Below are 18,819 nucleotides of genomic sequence, written 5' to 3' on the forward strand. Positions count from 1 at the left end.
CAAAGCATTTTGGGTGACCCTGGGTTTCTGCGAGCATCTCAGCAGGCAAAGGCAGACTCCAGCCTTGCGGGCAGTGTGGGCACCTCAAGCGCCCGGGGCCGGGGCCTCCCTCAGGGCTGTCCCCTCAGGGCTGTCCCCTCAGGGCGGCCCAGCCCCGGGGCGTGAGGGGCAGCCGCCGCCCGGCCAGGAAGAAGCCACGGCCCCGCGACGGGGCAGGCGGGCAGCGCACCCCGCTCCTTCCCCAGCCCCTCCCCGGGGCGGCGTCCCCGCGGCCCGGCCACCACCCGCCCATGCCCCGCGCCGCCGGTTTCGTTTTCGTTTCCTCGCCGCGGCGGGTGGAGCGTCCCGGGGCCGGCCCGCCGAGCGCGGCTCCCGCCGGGGAAGGCAGCGGCGCAGCGGCCATGGCGTTGGCCGCCCAAGCGCTGCAGGTGCTGTGCGCCAACGGCGGCTGCCTGGAGCAGAGTGAGCTCCAGCGGCGGGTGCCGGGCCGGCCCACGACGGAGCAGCTGGCGCTGGTGCTGCGGGACGCGCAGCGGTTCACGCTGGTGCGGCGGCCCGGCGAGGAGGGGGGGGCGGCGGCGGCAGAGGTGGTGGCGGTGGTGGCCACCAGCCCCGTGCGGCTGTGCCAGGACTACGGCGCGGGCTGCGAGGGAGAGTGCGGGCGGCTGCACCTCTGCAAGTACCACCTGAAGGGGCTCTGCCGCAACCAGCAGGCGAGGTGAGGGGCGGCTGGCGGCCCGGGGCTGCCGGTGGGGACACCCGCCCAGCGCTGCCCGGGCCGGGGGCGGGCAGGCGGGGCTTGGGCCTTGCGGGGGACCGCTTACCGGGGGCTCGTGTGCTGCTCCTTGCCCCCGGGCGCGGTTGCCGACCCCGGAGCCCGCTTTCCCCTCGGCGGGCTCCCCTCCCCGAGGGGGCCGGGGCCTCGCCCGGCCTTTAGGGGGCCACGCCCAGCGGGGCTGGGCGCTGCTGCGGCCTGTGCTGGCTGCCCCGTTGCCGGCGGTAGCGTTCACCGAAGGCGTTTGTGGGGAAGGTGAGTGCTTCGGAGAGAAAGTCTGTTACTGTCACGAGCCCAGGTGGCGCCGGGGGGGGGCTGCGACCGCTTCCGCCTCTCCAGGTGCGGGCGGGCGGCGGCTGAGAGCTTGGGCCTGGGGCTGGCTTGTCCTGGGGGTGAGGGGGACTTTGCCTTGGGGGGCTCGGCCTTGCGCTCGGTGTGCCCCTTCAGTGGAAGGAGCCTTCAGTGAAGGCCTCCCTGCTCTTTTCCGTGTCGGAAATGCTCCTTTTCCCGTTTTTTCTTCCCAGCGGAGAGGAGGCACAAGCGGTTGTTTCACAGACTGGGTTGCAACACTTCCTCCCCAGCTCACCGCCCTGCTTCTGGCGCTTCCCCCCGTAGGGCCCGTGCGACGGTGAAAGCTTTGTCCCCCCCCTCTGCACACGCTGCTGCAAGCAGCAAATCAGGGCACTTTGTGCTGCGTGAAGTTGGGGAATGTACTTACTGATTTTAGTGGGAGGGAGCAGTACTCTGACGTTTTGGTGTTTTCTCATGCAGGGTTGTGAGCTGCAGGTCAAAAATGCCACTATTGTCAGACTACAGTAATGCTAGAATGACTGTAAATCAGAAATAGCGTGGCAATTATCCTCAGAGTAATTAGGTAATCTGCTTAGCAAATCACATAATTACTTTATAAAGGAGTGCTACAGATTTTTCTGAAACTAGCTAATTTGATGTGCTTTTTAAACTGTTTAGTGTAATACTGATGGGGTAGCAAAATAGTGCTAGTCTGTTACACTCATTTTGCACTTGGGTTTCTTAACTTGTAGGAAGGAGTGCAAGTTTATTCACAACTTCCACTCAGACCACAATCTCTGTGTTCTAAAACAATATGGACTTCAGAACTTAAACAGTAATGAGCTTCGCCAGCTTCTGCTTCAAAATGACCCTTCCCTCTTACCAGAGGTGAGTAGTACTGTGACAGTTTCTTAGCCTCGTGTTTCAGTGAGCATCACAAAGTGGAAGAGGCTTGATACTGGCTGGAGAAGTTAGGTGTCAATGTAGTTAACATGATGCAAATCTAAAACTTTAAATCTGTATCCTCTGTTCTCGTCTGTGGTGGGTTGACCTTAGCTGGCAGCTAAGCATTCGCACAGCCCCTCACTCACTCCCCTCTCCCCTGCCCCCAGCAGGACAGGTGAGGGAAGACAAGAAGAACAAAAGTGACAAAACTTGAGGATGGAGATAAAGACAGTTTCACAAGTGGAGTAAAGAGGGCAGAAAACAAGTGTTGGAAAGGAAGTTAGTCACCACCTCCCACAAGCAGACCGATGCCCAGCAAGTCTCTGAGCGAGGGCAACCTTGTAAGAAGGGGGGGGGACCCCTCTTTTTTTTTTTTTATTTTACAGCATGACCTTATATGGCATGGAATGTCCCTTTGGCCAGTTTGGGCTAGCTGTGTCCTCTGTCAGCTTTTTGCCTACCCCCAGCCTACCCAGGGTGGGGGCCAGAGTGGAGAAAAAGAGAAAGGCTTGACACTGTGCAAGCACTGCTCGGCAGTAGCTGAAACATTGGTGCATTATCAACACTGTTTTGGTCACAAATCCAAAACATAGCGCTGTATGGTGTGCTATGAGGAGAGTTAACTCCATCCCTGGCAGATCCAGTACCTGTTACCATCAAATTCAGGTCAAAAAAGTTCACTATTCCAAAACTAGAAAAACAAAGAGTTTGGGTAGTGACACAAAAAAATCCACTATCCTACATGTATGTGATTTAGAACAAAATCTCATCTGCTTGAGAATGTAGGATGGGTTGTTGTCTGTTGAAATATCGTTCTAGACATTAGCAGGGAAAAGGAAAAACTATCAAGAATCATTTGGAAAACAAGAAGAAAGAAGAAACTTGAATAAGTCTTTTAAATGCGAATGTAAACACGTAGCTGTAAAAATTTAAAAATCATTAATTCAAACACTCTATATGAGCACATGGTACTTAGATCTTTAAATTATTTTTTTTTCCTCTACCCAAGGTCTGCTTGCATTATAACAAAGGTGATGGACCTTATGGATCTTGTACCTATAAAAAGATCTGCACCAAACTACATGTTTGCCAGTACTTTTTGCGGGGACAGTGCAGATTTGGCAGCAGCTGCAAGCGATCCCATGACTTACTAAAGCCAGAATGTTATGAGAAACTGGAGAGACAGGGAATGAGCTCAAACATTATTGAGAAACTACCCTCCATTTATAGGAATATGTATGACATAAAAAATGGCAACAGGAACACGTATGACGTAGAAGATGCCAAGTCTTCACCATGCAAAGGTAAATTATATCATTTTTTGAAAACATCAGAAGAGTCACTATAGTGAATGTAACATTCTCACAGGTGTCATCAAGAAAAAGAAAACTGAATTCACATCTTGATGTGTCTTTTAGGAGGGACCTTGCACCTATATCATTGACAGAGATTTGTGTCTTGACAAGTGAAGTAGATTTCAAGGCATTATGGGTTCCTGAGAAATAAAGTGCTTGGTGTTTATAAAAATCTTAAATTTGGGGTTAGAAAAGCATAACAGGAACTGGAAATAGGGAGATCTATAATTTTTTTCTTGGTAAAAAACATAAACAAGGGTAGAGAACTGTTTAAGAATAGGGCTGGTGTTTACTTGTGTGATTATAAACTACTTTATCAATTTTTTTCTTTAATGTAGCGATTGTCTAGCACAAGAATTCACAGACAGCACTATCCTAGTTAGCTCTCAGAGATGTAATATTTTGTTTGTTCTTTTCTTTTGAAGTTCCTTAGATTTGTGATTTAAGTATAATTTAGCAGGAAAGAAAAGGATAACAGAATGGAAAATCCAAGTGTGTATGTGCATCTCTGCTATTCTCCCTGCAGTTCCTTCTTACCTTCTTTGTTTCCTTTAGGTGTACTTTAATTTACAGAAGTATCAAATTTTGAGACTTCAGATTTTATAGCTGTCAATGTGAACAGCTATGTGGAATGCCTGGTTAACTCAAGTCCGTCTAGAAATGTAAAGGCATTGGATTCTATCCTTATTTTGCGTTGATAGCCAAAAACTGCATCTGAGGAATTTACCAGTTACAGGAAAGTCAAGTTCAGAAAGGATGGATAAAGGGATAGGACTTTTGAGTATACAAGGTTATCAAAGACTTCAGTGTCTTTCTGGAGCTGAATGCAGTTAAGTAGTTAAAACACTAGTTTTAGGCATCTTCTGTACCCATACGTGCACTTTTAAGAGGGCTTGTTGAAACAAAGTGTAGTAATAAGGTTTATAATTCCCCCCTCTAGAGAGAAAACACAGCTCTAGCCGAGAGTCCTCAACTACAAATGATGATGAATTGGAACAGATCTGTTTATATCATCTGTACAGAAGTTGTGGCTTTAAAGGTAGGTTGTGACTGTAGCAAGTCCAGTCTATTTTCCTTTTCTCATAAAGAGAAAGTGACAGACACCTTTCACAGTGTCCTGGTTTCAGCTGGGATAGAGTGAATTTTCTTCCTAGTAGCTGGTATAGTGCTGTGTTTTGGATTTAGTGTGAGAATAATGTGATAACACACTGGTGTTTTAGTTGTTGCTAAACAACGTTTACGGTAGTAAAGGACTTTTCAGCTTCCCATCCTCTGCCAGGTGCACAAGAAGCTGGGAGGGGGCGTAGCCAGGACAGCTGACTCAAACTGCCCAAAGGACTATTCCATACCCTATGACATCATGCTCACTATATAAGCTGGGGGGAGTTGGCCAGGGGGCAGCGATTGCTGCTCAGGGATGGGATGGGCTGTGGGCTGTTGGTTGGTGGGTTGTGGGCTGTTGCATCACTTGATTGTTTGGTTTCCCCCCCCCCCCTTTGGGTTTTGTTCCTCTTTCTCTCTCTCTCTCTCATTGTTTTCCTTTTCATTACAATTTATCACTGTTACTATTATTATTTTATTTCAATTAGTAAACTGTTCTTACCTCAACCCACGAGTTTTCTTACTTTTGGTCTTCAGATTCTCTCCCGCATCCCACCGGGGGCAGGGGGAGGGTGAGCGAGCAGCTGTGTGGTGCTTAGGTAACAACTGAAGCTAGACCACAACACACAGAAAGGGGAAACTTTAAGAGCTTATGCTTATCTTTAGTTAAATCTCATTGTAATCTTCAGTGCTGGTAGGAAAGTATTTGACCTAACTGGTATACCAAACAAAGGAGCTGTTTTATTTTACTCTGAAATGTATAATATCCACCTGTGTTGGAGATTGGCTACTCCACTTGTGTTCACCTAAGGATTACTGAATGATAGGAGTCCCATTTCCAAATAGCTACAAAAGATACTCTGAATTCTGCATTCTTCCCTGTTTCTTCTAGCACTCTTCTGTTCCGTCTGTCTGAACTGTCTCCCTTTCAAAATGTTTCAGCTTGTCTAGGGAAAAGGCTGCTGTGCCAGCTGTCTTCTTGTCCTTTTGTCATCCTTTTCCTTCTTGATGTTCTTGACCTGTAGTAGCTCCCTGATGGACTGCACACCTTCTCATATAAACTGTGTGGTGCAGTCTCCTTGGCTTTCCCTGTAGTGAAGTTGCCTGTTGTTCTACTGTGAAAGCTAGCCTCAAGTTTACGCATATGTGTACCAGTGATGTGATCTTCACTCCTATTGCGGATTGGCTGCATACTGACTCTCCAAATGATTTCTGAGTGACACTTGTGATACCTGGGCCACTACTACTGCTACTCTTGTTGCTGGTGAGGCCTGGACCCTTAAAGACTTCTTGAAGTCTCTGAATGAGCTACCTCCTATCCTAAAACTAAGCACTGGTTTTTTTGTTGTTGTTTTTTTTTTCCCTCAGTAATACCACTTTGGGACTAAGTGGTTAAGCATAGATAGTTGAGTCTACACTGTTATTCTATATATGAAATAATAGCCTTGTGTGAGCTTGTGATCTCAATTCATTGTAAATTTTTGTCTCTGAAACTGAGAAGACAGAATGGTCCTTCACCACTGAGCTCCTGCTAGCAATTTAGATGCACAAAGAGAATCTAGTAGGTACAGAAACTGAACTTCTGCTTAAGCTCAAAAATTAAGTTTTGCTTGCTCACGCTGAAAAATTCTGAACTATTTCTTGTAATGATCCCAAAGGTGAACACTTTCCATAGCTATGCATTTGATACTTTCACCAGCTAGGTGTACAGCCCTGAAATGTTGGAGTTTTTCTCATAGCCTGTAAAAATAATGCATCTCTTACTTTTTTTTTTTTTTTAAACTTTCATAGACAAGTGTATCAGAACTCATTTTCACTTGCCATATAGATGGCAGATCTCTGATGGCAATTCCTGGAAGGACTTGAAGAATATGGAAGAAATAGAAAAAGCATATTGTGACCCCAGTAACACCAGGTATAAACTCTTATAAAATTTAATAATGTTAGGAGTTTGCTATATTGGACCAGGCCGTTAGCGGCTATAAATTGCTATGATTCTATTGCAGTCATTAGATAAGTAGCTTCATTCGGTATTCTTCTACTGACCTGACTTTGCTGATCTGCTGTTGCTGGAGATCTGATCCATTGTGACTTACTTATGCCTGGAGTCTGCATAGGACCCTCTGGGTTACCATACTGGGTTTGGCTAGGATGGTGTTAACTTTCTTCATAGCAGCCCGTATAGTGCTGTGTTCTGGATTTGTGACTAAAACAGTGCTGATAATGCATCAGTGTTTTAGGTGTTGCTGAAGAGTGCTTGCCCAGAGTCAAGGCTTTCTCTTTTTCCCACTCTGCCCTGCTCGTCCACAGTGGGTAGGCTGGGGGTGGGCAAGGGGTTGCGAGAGGATCAGCGGGGGGACAGTTGACCTGAACTGACCAAAGAGGTCTCCCATACCATATAATATCATGCTCAGCAATAAAACGTGGGGCAGAGGAAGAAGAGGGTTGGGTTTTTGGTTTCCAAGGTGGCTGCTGTTTGGAGGCTGGCTGGGCATTAGACTGCCTGTGGGAGGTGGTGAGCGATTTGCTTTGCCTTATTTGTTTGTTTGTTTATTTACACTCCACCTCCCTTCTTCACATGTTGAACTGCCTTTATATTGACCCACAACTTCTCGCTTTTGCCCTTCCTATTTTCTACCCTCTGTTGTGCAGAGGAGCGAAGGGGGAGTGAGCAATCAGCTGTGTGGGTACTTGGTTGCTGGCCAGGGTCAATCCACCACAGTTATTTTATGTGACTGACCCGTAGAATCTAGTATTCTTTGCTGTGAAAAAAATGTATTGTCCTGGTTTCGGCTGGGATAGAGTTAATTTTCCTCCTAGTAGCTGGTATAGTGCTGTGTTTTGGATTTAGCATGAGAATAATGTGATAACACACTGATGTTTTAGTTGTTGCTAAGCAGTGTTTATGCTAAGTCAAGGACTTTTCAGCTTCCCATACTCTGCCAGCGAGGAGGTGCACGAGAAGCTGGGAGGGAGCATAGCCAGGACAGCTGACCCAATACTTCCTACTGCTGTTACCATAGGAAGTCTTAATCCTCACTAAGAATGGCTGGAAAACTGCAGAGAATGGTGATTTTATCACAAGTACTTGTGGGAATCTGTCTTTGGTTAAAGCTTGTCAATACACAGCTTGACCTCATGATTAGAAGTAACCTTCTCTTTCACCTTTTGTGATGGAGGATGGAAAGGTAGCATAAGATTTGCCCCTTCTGCCCCCTTTTCCCCCAGTCCATATTGTGGAATTGGTAGAATACCTTGTGTACCTGGAGAGAGAGATACTCTTAGGTGCAGAGAACCATTAAGAATATGGAAATACCTTTAAGGGTTTGGAACTGGTTATGTAGCACCAATAAGGTATTGGAAGAGGCTCATACCAGTATGCTGTGTCCTATGCTGGAGAATTTACCTAGTCCTTTTATGTTACATTAGAGGCTCTTTCAAGCTGTTCTTAAGTTATGACAGTCTTCTGTTTAGAATATAGTTGGTTAGCAAGAAGAAGGCAGTGTACACTTTCCAGTGTTCCTGTTCATCTTATGTAACTCAGTAATTTAGGAGTTGATAATGGTTACTGCACATGGAACAAATGTGAGATGTAATACTGTAACGCAAAATATGTACAAACACAGGACAGAGCTGGGATTGTTGTGGAAACTGCAGGTTTGTGTTCTGCTTTTGAGTGACGTTGACTTAATTTGCAAATTTGTGGTGGGCTTCTGAACCTATGTGTAAAGCTTCACAAACAGTTCTGATTTTTTTCTCCTTTTTTTTATAGATTTAATAATGGTGTTACTGAAAGTGGCTCTGTCTTGCCATGTATCTGTTTTCTGAATATGTGTTGTGGATTTACAAAGGTTAGACGTCTTTCTACAGCCTCCTCTGTGGCCAAACCCCCTCACTTCATTCTTACAACAGAATGGATCTGGTACTGGAAAGATGAATATGGCCTGTGGCAGGAGTATGGAAAACAAGTAAGTGTGGAGAAATGGCGAGACTCTCAACTCTGTGTTAAAAGTGCAGAACTACTGAAAAGTACAGTGTTTATATCCTCCCCCTCTTTTATCATTCCCTCTCTCCCTCCCTCCCTCTCACTCATACTGTACTGATGGACTTTAGAGGCCTAATGGGATCTTTTCCCTGCAAATTTGATTGGTTCAGGTAGGGGAGTGCTCACTGGTGAGTCACAAATATTATTGACAGATAATTCTTCAGTGAGTCATGTCAGATAGGATACACATTAATACATTCTTTTCATTGCTCCTGACTAAAACTTCGTTTTCTGAGGTTCCAGTAGTACTCTGTGCATCTTTGCTAAAGTCTGGTCAGTCTCAGTAGGAGTGTTCACTGCATGCACTTTGCAATGTAAGTTTAGGCTTCATAACACTGCTTGGTTTGTTTTAGGGGCAGTTTCAACTGGTTAATACATGGCTTTTGTCTGAAAGCCACTGTCATGCACAAAGGCTGATATATACTTCAGCTACCGTACCATATGACAGTTGTTGGTTTTTAAACTTGCTTGTATATAACAGACCAGGAGAATCTTTTTTTCTCTGGTTTTGTCCTGACAGGATAATGGTCATGCAGCTGCCACTGTCACCAGTGAGGACCTGGAGAAAGCTTATATAGCCAAAGGTTCTCCAACGCTGAACTTCAAAGCTGGAAGACATGAGTATGAACTCCATTTTGGAGGTAGGTTCCATTTGCTTTGTTTTTTTGTTTTGCCCCTCCCTCCTTTCCTCCCTCCCAGGTCTTTTGTGGTTTTGAACTATATTACTACAGGAGATAGGAGAGAGAAATTTGAACTTTGACCTGCAATGCTTACAGAGACAGAGCTTCTATCAAAGTTCTCAGGATAAGAGCTGTTCACATAAGCAAAGTGGCATTCCTATTCTTCCAAACCTTTTATTTTTGAGAAGTGCTTGTGCTAGGTTTCAAAATGTCTGCCAGCAAGTCCAAGTGGGACATTGCCATTGATGCTAGCACCAACACAAATGGTGAGAAACTTCTGGAAGACTTGGCAAGCCAGCTTCTGGTCTGCTTTAATCACTGGCTTGCAGAAAAACGAATACTTGGGCAAGGGGTAGGGTCCAGACAATCCTTAGCATTGCAAGATTTATGTAGCTGTCATGGTTTAACCCCAGCTGGCAACTAAGCACCACACAGCCGCTTGCTCACTTCCCCTTGGTGGGAGGGGGGAGGGAATCAAAAAGGTAAAAGTGAGAAAACTTGTGGGTTGAGATAAGAACAGTTTAATAATAGAAATAAAATAATAAAAAACTGTAATGAAAAGGAAAACAACAAAAGCGAGAGAGAGGAACAAAACTCAGGAAAACCAAGCGATGCAACCGCTCACCACCTGCTGACCAATGACGAGCCAGTCCCTCAGCAGCGATCGCTGCCCCCTAGCCAAATCCCCATAGCTTATATACTGAGCATGATGTCATATGGTACGGAACATCCCTTTGGCCAGGTTGGGTCAGCTGTCCTGGCTGTTCTCCCTCCCAGTTTCTTGTGCACCTCCTCGCTGGCAGAGCATGGGAAGCTGAAAAGTCCTTGATTTAGTATAAACACTGCTTAGCAACAACTAAACCAGCAGTGTGTAAATCCAAAACACAGCACTATACCAGCTACTAGGAGGAAAATTAACTCTATCCCAGCCGACACCAGGACATTTTCTTTTCATAGCTTTGCCTGTCTGGAAAGGCTGAAGAAATACCTTGACTATGTCAAAGTAGAAAGAAGTGTTTCCCAAGAGTTCAGGAAATTTAAGCCATTTGTGATGGCACTGCCCATCACAAATTTAAGCCATTTGTGATGGCACTATCCTCTCTGAGCTGTTGCCTTTCCAGATATCCTTTTCAGAAATCATGGGGAACAGTGGTGGTGGGAATCAGCCTGCCTAGACTGTTATTTTGGTGTAGTTGCCTTTGATCCAACTCTCCATTACTATCTCGTTCTGCATGGAAAAAAAAACAAGCAGAAAGGGCATGTGATATGTTGTTTGTGATTCAATTGAAAGCAATGCTGTAATCTTCTCTATAGGCTGGGGAAACTTGTCTGGCTTAGAAGGGAAAATTACATAGTAAATCAATCCCTTTTCTAAGGTCTGGGCTTTTTTAGTAACTTAGGCAAACATACACAATGTAGACGTCTTCCAAAACTTAGTTTCTAGGCTTGGTGGTGCCAAGAGGTTTTTTTGTTTGTTTGTTTTCTTCCTGTGTATCTCTCTCTGAAGATGAGGCCTCATTCTCCTGGCTGCTACTGACTTTTAGTTGCTAGTATCATATGGCAGTAGCTACAGAGGTTCCAAGATCCAGAAGGAATGCCTCTAAAATTCAGGTTGCTGTGACTTGTTTCTGTTGGTGGTCAATAAAAATGAATGACCTGTGATAGCTGTTAGGTTGTGTTTATAGGGTTTGAAATCTACAACTACATGTAGGAAAACAGTATCCTGATTGCAAATTGAGAAGGAGGGGATGCAATCCATGGAGCAAAAGTAGATACTTATTTTACAATGATCCTTTTCGGTTAAGTGTGGCTGATGGAACAATGAAGGGAAAATAGCTACCAGTGTCTGTCATTCCTTCTAAAGTTAAGAGCAAAACTGAAACTGAAATCCTTCTCGGTGATTTATGCAGATAGACTGTGGGTTCCACATCCTGCTCTGACTTCCCTTTGTGTAGCAAGAAAAAAAGCTTGGTGCCTTTTTGTCAACATTTTTGACAAAACAACTTAGTGGCAAGTTTTGCTGCAGTGTGAAGGCTTTCTAAAACATCTTTCTGATTGTTCCGGGTTTTATTTTTATTTTTTTTCACAGCCATGATTCAGAAAAACCTTCGCTACACAACAGAGAGAGGGATTTGCAGAAGACCTAAATTTGTCTCTCAGACAGAGGTAGAAAAGACAAGAGCAAGGTAAACTGCAACTGCTCGTTCTAAAGTGATGGCTTTAGTGCGTTATGAATGCAGTGTCTTCCAAGGGTGTAAATAAGGTGAAGGAGTAGCTGTTAAGGTAATTGTAAAAGAAATTGAAAGGGGAAGGGACATACCTTTCCTACAACAATGTCTAGCCAGGGCAGTATTGCAGCCTGGCCAACAGTTTTCAAGCAACTCGGGAGCCTGGGGGGTGAAGGAAGTTTGGGCTTGGCCACAGACAGTGTGGAAACATAGAAGATAATTCAACATGTAGCAATGTTGTAGGGAGCTGCTGATTAGAGGGAGCTGTCTTATTAGAGCAGCTGATACAGATGGAAGCAATAACATTTACACATACTAGCCCTTTCTGACATCTGAGATCAGTAATTTTCAAAGCTAAGTACAAGTTTAGAAACAATTCTTTTGAGAACAACCAGACAATCTGAGAGGAGAGTAGTGGTTGTTACAGGTGGAGCAAAAGGTGGGAGTCTGCAAGGGGAGAAGTTTTATAGAATGGCATGTAACAGCCAACTTTTTTTACGCATTCCCTTGCAGCACACAGTGCTTGCTTAAACAACACGGAAAAGAGCAGCTAAACACACTAATTAAAATTGGGGTGGAAGTAGAGGGGAGGGCTGTATCTATCCTGTTTCTGTCATACTGATACAATACTGGGTGCATTTTTATTTATCTACCCCAGTGTAGCAGAGCTTTTATGTATGCATTCAACTCTTTGCAACTAAGAGAACTACTTTCATGTTTAGTTCAGTGTATATCTAATTTTTTTTCTCATTTGGCATCTTGCTTTTTTCCATAAGTCTTGACATGATGATTTAGAACAAATATTTTCATGTACTGAACTGAAAAGACAATTTTGAAATATTTCTGAATATGTTCAGTTGCCTATATTCTCCCTAAACTTGGCAAAAATGTTTAGTATCGTATGTACGTAAAATGTAGGGATTTGTTTTGTTTTAATTACCTATTTGTAATGTCTTGTACAGGGGCTTTAAACGTACAGAAGAGTTTAGGGGCATTCCAGCTCACTGGGACAAATCTGCCCTGCCTGAACTGGGATTCAAGGTTTGGAGCTTTTTAGTTTTTCTCTCCATCAGTTTTGTCACATACAGGTTTGTTACATCACAAGTTCAGTGTTTCTTGTGCCTTTGTAGATGACTGTTTCTTATGTAATGTAATGCAGAGGTGTTGGTAAATTTGAGCCTGATACCACACTGGGCAAACCTAGAGGTGAAACTAGACCCAAATTTAAACTAACAACTGGTGGCAGTATAACCATGGCAACACTCACTTTCACTGCTACTATTTATCTCTTTCCTTGGCAAATTTGCCTGAAGCTTAGGCTGTATTAGCAAGACTGTCACTGGTGCCCAAGATACATAGCTTTGAAGTCCAACATGTGCTGAAGCATCAGAGAGAAATCATGCCTCTAAACTTCAGGGTAGCTATTCCCTGAGCTGTGTACAAGTAGACTGTTGTATGTCTATGGAGCATTGCTGAAATCAGCAGAGTTCAGGCTGGGATCATTTATTAAAGTGTACCATAACTCCAGTGGAGTGAACTTGTTTACCTTTGTAACACACCCAGTTAATATCTGCATGGCTGACCTTTGCTGACTTTCTGCCTGCCTCCACCACTACGTCTGTCAACTCTAGTAACTATACCTACAGAAGAGATCGTCTTATATGAAGCTTAAAAATTATTAACTTGCCAAATGCAAATCCTCAAGAAATTGTCAATAAAAAATACGGAAGGCTAATGTTGACATTCTTGATGTTCCTAGGGAAAACATGCAAGTAGACAACTTTGTTTGCTTTCAGGACTGTCATGTAAGGAACTGATTTTTGGCAGTGTGTCCCTACTCTTCCCTAAAATGGTTGATCGAATAAAGTCTTTTCAATTTATTTAAAAACATAACAGGCAGTGCAGTTTGTATTCACTGGCTGTAGGGAGTATAAACTATAAAGATTTAAAAAGTATGGGTGTAGAGGTACTCTCTGATTTGTTGCAACATAAATTCTCTGTTCTTTTTTTATTTATGTGCTCATTTCTTCAATGTATTTAGGTACTGTTTGATATATGTATGCAAATGTGTCTTGGCCCAAATATTAAAAGGGGCTAGGTGGCTGCACAAAAATATGCAGCTCCTTTAATGTCCTGTGAGAGAGCAACCTGGGTGTCTTAAACCCCAGGAGTTAATGTTCCCTAGGTAAGAGCTCACTTTTACAGAGCAGGGATCTTTAATCTGCCTTTTTTCCAAGAGTATTTTTGCTGCTTGGACCTCTGCTTCACAGAAAAGACTTTAAAGTTCTGAGTAGTGCACTAGGTAGGGTGGCTTTGTTATGATTTAGTAAAAGATGCGAGTAGCTTTTTAATCTTTTCCTTACAGCTGATTGAGCTTGACCATTCTTCTGAAGAATACAAGAACGTCAAGGTGAACTTTCAACGCACAATGCCCAAAACAGTTATTAAAAGGGTTCGTAGAGTACAGAACCCATCTCTCTGGGAACTGTATCAGTGGTACGTGTAAAATACTGCTCTGGTATGTGTGCATGAAGTTTGTTGTTTCTGCAGTTAGCTGTATGCTAAAGATAGACACGCATTCCTGAAATGCAGCTGCATTTAAGAATCTGCTTCCACTCCCCAAGTGAAATACCCAGCCAGGATCAACGTGTAGATAAAAAGGTACCGACAAAACCAAAACTCAGTCAAGACATAGAGCTTAGAAGAGTCAGATGAGCTCTGTGGGAGGAATCCTTGTTCCTGAGTAAGTGGTTCTGACTTCTGCCAGGCCTGTGTCCAGGACAGATGCCTTCCACTGAAGCCTTGAAGCTGGTAATCAGTCACATCTGGCACAGACACTGGTTTGTAGCTGGTCAAAACTGAAACAACCTTCAAAACTAAATGCAAAACTCACTGAGGGAAAGCCTTAACATGAACTCCCGTGTTTAGAAAAAAAATAATGGTAACATTCCTCCCTCTCTCCCAATAGGCAGTGAATGAAACAAAACGTTTTTATTATTAAATATCTGGAGGCATTTGTGTATAATGAAAGCATGTTTATACACAGCTAGACAGCAAGATACCCTGTATGCCCAAAGTTTAGGCTCTAACGTAAGGATTTTCAGAATGTACTCTTTGTGCAAAATTGTCCGAGTGCTAGTATGGCTGGAACCTGTCTGGGTACAGCCACTGTGGAACTGCAAAGATACTGCTTCTTATTGCAGGCAGAAGGAACAAATGCAGAAGAGCAATGGTGGAAATGCTGTGGATGAGCGATTTTTATTTCATGGGACCAGTAAAAAATACATTGATGCCATCTGTCAGCAAAACTTTGACTGGAGGATCTGTGGCCTTCATGGGACAGTCTATGGCAAAGGTTGGTTTTCAGGTCTTTCATTAACACTAGACTTGCTAAAAATTCTCAATAGTTACTGCAGAGGTGTGAAGTTAGAAAGTGGGCACTCAGCCAACCTAGGGCTTATCTCGGTGATGATGTAGACAACACAGCTGACTTTGGCAATGATCATTTGGAGCTAGGGCATACTGAAAGGCCTTGGCCTCTATGCTCCACTCTGTCCTTGCAAGAAAAGCCAAGCTTAGGAGAGGCCAGTTCTAGGGATAGTTTCTTCTAGAGTCCAGGCTTACTTCTGTTCCAATTTCTCCAAGCTCCTACAGGAAGGCAACATGGCATTATTTGTTTTTTTTCCAGGAACGTAAATGCCATCCTGGTTACAGGCTTTTTGCCTCGTTAGCAAATTATATTGCTTTACACTTTACACTGTCCTGTGTACAGGAAAGGATCAACGTACCAAGTTGAATAGCCAAGAGACAGGCTGACTGACTGACTACCCACCCATCCCATTGAATACTCTGTAACTCTCAGAAATATTCTAATGAATATCAGTAGCTTCTGTCAGAAGGGAAGTTGGGTGAGACTGGGGAAGCTGGATGTCTAGGGTCAGGAAGAAATCTTTTTGAGGAATGTGATAACATTTAAAACATTACTTGTGTGTTTTTTAATATGTGCTGTGAAAAATAAAAGTGTAGGAAATACATAGTGGTCATTTTCACTAAGAAGGACATACAGGACAAGTGAAGGCTTTGGAAAGGCCCTTCATGAACTGCTTAATGGATTTGCTTATGAATTCACTTCCACACTGTATCACTTCCTTCCCTGCAATTTTGGTGTCTTATCAACTCTGTGTTGGTGTCTCTTCTGCAGGAAGCTATTTTGCAAGGGATGCATCTTATTCTGACAACTACTGCAGCAAAGACTCATACACCAAGACCATGTTTCTGGCACGGGTGCTGGTGGGGGAGTTCACTCTTGGTAGTTCTTCTTATGTTCGGCCTCCCTTGAAGGACAAACAAAACTTCTACGACAGCTGTGTGAATAGCTCTTCAAACCCTTCTATCTTTGTTATCTTTGAGAAGCATCAGATTTATCCAGAGTATCTCATAGAATACATCGACCAGGCATTGGCAAAAATGCTATAGCAGCAAAACCTGTCATCATTATGTTTAGCTGGTATAAACATTTTTTTAGTATTGGCTTAAGAGAGAAAAAGTGATTTTTTAGAAGTTGTGTAATTGGATAGGTGATTGTTCAGAAACATTTATTCTCTATCCTTTCTGTGCAATAGAAAACGGGGGGTAAAAAGACACAAAAGATGTCTTAGAATTCTTAAAATCCTGTGTCTGTCTTCTATACTTTAGCAGGTATCATGTTTCCCTGCATTACTAGAGATTTTAATAAATTTATTAGATGAGTTCACTGATGGTTGTAACATAAGGATTAGCTATGACTGCCAAGTTTAAACAATATTTAGGTATACTTGTTTCAGGATAGATCTTTACACGTGCTCGTTGGTCAGAGGCTGTCTCCTTCCACCTGATTATCTTTTAACTAAAAATTTCATAAAACCTGCTTTTTTTTAACAATCTGTCTCCTGTAACAGTAGACATTCAAGTGTTTGTAAATGAGAATGTACAATCTCTGTCTCTGTGCTCAACTCATTGCATAAATTCTTAGCAGCACTGGTTTTTGTCCCTACTTAATCTTCAGCAACAGAGCCTCAAAAATTAAACTTGCTTATTGAAAAGGAACAGAGACTTATTTTCACTTGTTAATTTTCTCATTTAAAACAAGTACCAAAGACATGAAGCATAGCAAGGGTTGCTTGGTGCTGTGCTACTCAGTTGACTTACTCTATCAAATGCTGTATTTTAGGCCTGTGAGAACACAAGTTTTTCATTACTTTCACTGTGCCTACAAATGAGAAGAGTGCTAGCAGGTGCCGCGGGGGGGAGAAGAGGAGGCAACTCACCTAGTCATTTAAGAATATCATATTAGGAGTGAAATACACTGCTTGCACTGCTTGATTAGCAATACCTTGCTTCTGTGGAGCAACTTTATGGTTCTCTTACAGCTGTTGGGAAGGACAGTGACTGTCTCTCATTAGGTGTACGCCCCTCTTTGGACTTTCTTGCAGGAAAAACGTGCTTACCTGCAGAGTAGTCTTCAGCTACAGAGCTGAAAGCTTTAAAAATCTGAATATTAAGTTGAATATTTAATTTTTCCCAGCTGTGCTGGTTTTGGCTGGGATTGAGTTAATTTTCTTAATAGTAGCTTATATGGGGCTATGTTTTGGATTTGTGCTGAAAACAGCATTGATAATACAGGGATGTTTTACTTACTGCTGAGCAGTGCTTACACAGAGTCAAGGCCTTTTCTGCTTCTCACCCCACCCCACCAGCGAGTAGGCTGGGGGTGCACAAGGAGTTGGGAGGGGACACAGCTGGGACAGCTGACCCCAACTGACCAAAGGGATATTCCATACCATATGACGTCATGCTCACCATATAAAGCTGGGGAAGAAGAAGGAAGGGGGGGACGTTTGGAGTGATGGTGTTTGTCTTCCCAAGTAACCATTACATGTGATGGAGCCCTGCTTTCCTGGAGATGGCTGAACACCTGCCTGCCCATGGGAAGCAGTGAATGAATTCCTTGGTTTGCTTTGCTTGTGTGTGCAGCTTTTGCTTTACCTATTAACCTGTCTTTATCTCAGCCCACAAGAAAAAGTTTTCTCACTTTTACTCTTCAATTCTCTCCCCCATCCCACTGGGGAGAAATGAGCAAATAGCTGTGTGGTGCTTAGTTGCTGGCTGGGGTTAATCCACAACACAGCAAAAGATGTTATTAGTGTTGAGCAGTCAGCATGCATGTATGCAGATAATCAAAAAACTTGAACTGTCAAGTATTTCTTAATGTTAAAGTTGGTGATGCATAGACAGATACTTTATCACATCTTTAATGCTCCTAAATGAGTACTTGTTAACTATAGTGTACTGCAAAAGCCTTAAGATATACTTTGTATGGGACCAAAAGAAGCTCATCTCTACCTGTATTCTAGAAGCACTTCTTTTTAATTCATCTGGATTATAATTGACAGGTGTACACTGGGTAACTCTTTATTACTTCAGCACTGTGAACCAGGAGCTTAGCCATGAGTAGCTGGAGTGAGGCTGTGCAGAACTCCTTATATGAACTGTAAAACTAGCAGCATGATATCTAAAGGAAAACACTCCTATTTGTGTTTAAACACAGTAAAATGCAGGATGTGGGAAAGCAAGTTGACTTATTCTTTCTTTTGAAAGATTTGTAATAGAACATACATAAATCTCATGTCAGCGAATGAGCTTGTCAGCAAATACTACATTCATTGATGAGGATAACATTATGTATGAAAGCTTTCATACCTGTGCAAAGTAAGATTTTTCTGCCAAAACAAAAGACGTTACATCTACATGTTCATGGCAAACGAGAATACTGGTAGTATGCCTTTCTTCCTCTGAACATAACCAGTATTTCAGCTAGGAACCGGAATAGCTAAAGTCATGTTAATCTTTGGACAGAAAATTGAAACAAACATGTTTTCATGCAAAAAGTTGAGATATTTTTTAATAAGATTTTTGATGGCTAGTAATATTTTTAAAACCTTTAACTTAATTCTTGGAGGGGATGTGTATGTATGTGTGCGTGTATGTGTGTAAGTAAAATAACTGGAATAAAATGGCTGGTTGTATTACTTTGTCATCTGTTATTTCTCCATTAACACACAAAAAATAAAAGTTACCATGTTTTCCACCTTTGAAACTGCAGTGGTAACTTATGTGTAGCAAATAAACAGATATTCAAACCACTAAATTCCTTGTAATGGTTTTCTCTCTTTCAGTACTAAAAGCACCGTGTTTCACGACGTTTCCGAGTTCTCGGAAACTTTCTTAAAGATGCTGCTGTTAAGTAGTGGAGCCCCTCTATAGCTGTTTGGATTGCATTTGGAGATGAACAGATTAAAGAGTTGTTTGCATCAAATCTAAACTTTAGACAAAAATTGGTATCGAACCTCTTTTCTGAGTG

General features: G+C 43.1%; 1 protein-coding gene across 1 annotated transcript; it reads left to right on the plus strand.

Moving 5' to 3' along the window:
• The first annotated feature begins 209 nt into the window (after window positions 1–209).
• On the plus strand, window positions 210–18,597 carry LOC140656242 (protein mono-ADP-ribosyltransferase PARP12-like). Its single transcript, XM_072871748.1, has 12 exons — window positions 210–718; window positions 1,819–1,954; window positions 3,021–3,315; window positions 4,307–4,405; window positions 6,259–6,382; window positions 8,240–8,435; window positions 9,033–9,153; window positions 11,282–11,378; window positions 12,383–12,461; window positions 13,786–13,916; window positions 14,624–14,775; window positions 15,622–18,597. Exons 1-12 carry the CDS (start codon window positions 291–293, stop codon window positions 15,894–15,896), a joined length of 2,133 nt encoding a protein of 710 aa, XP_072727849.1. The 5' UTR covers window positions 210–290; the 3' UTR covers window positions 15,897–18,597.
• The last annotated feature ends 222 nt before the right edge of the window (window positions 18,598–18,819 follow it).

The sequence above is a fragment of the Ciconia boyciana genome, chromosome 1 (genome assembly GCF_034638445.1).
Source record: "Ciconia boyciana chromosome 1, ASM3463844v1, whole genome shotgun sequence".
In the NCBI taxonomy this organism is placed as follows: domain Eukaryota; kingdom Metazoa; phylum Chordata; class Aves; order Ciconiiformes; family Ciconiidae; genus Ciconia; species Ciconia boyciana.

Coding starts and splice junctions, on each gene's coding strand:
- LOC140656242 (XM_072871748.1), top strand. CDS start 291: ATGCCCCGCGCCGCCGGTTTCGTTTTCGTTTCCTCGCCGCGGCGGGTG. Junction 11,379..12,382: donor GTAGAAAAGACAAGAGCAAG/GTAAACTGCAAC, acceptor TGTCTTGTACAG/GGGCTTTAAACGTACAGAAG. Junction 14,776..15,621: donor TGGGACAGTCTATGGCAAAG/GTTGGTTTTCAG, acceptor TCTCTTCTGCAG/GAAGCTATTTTGCAAGGGAT.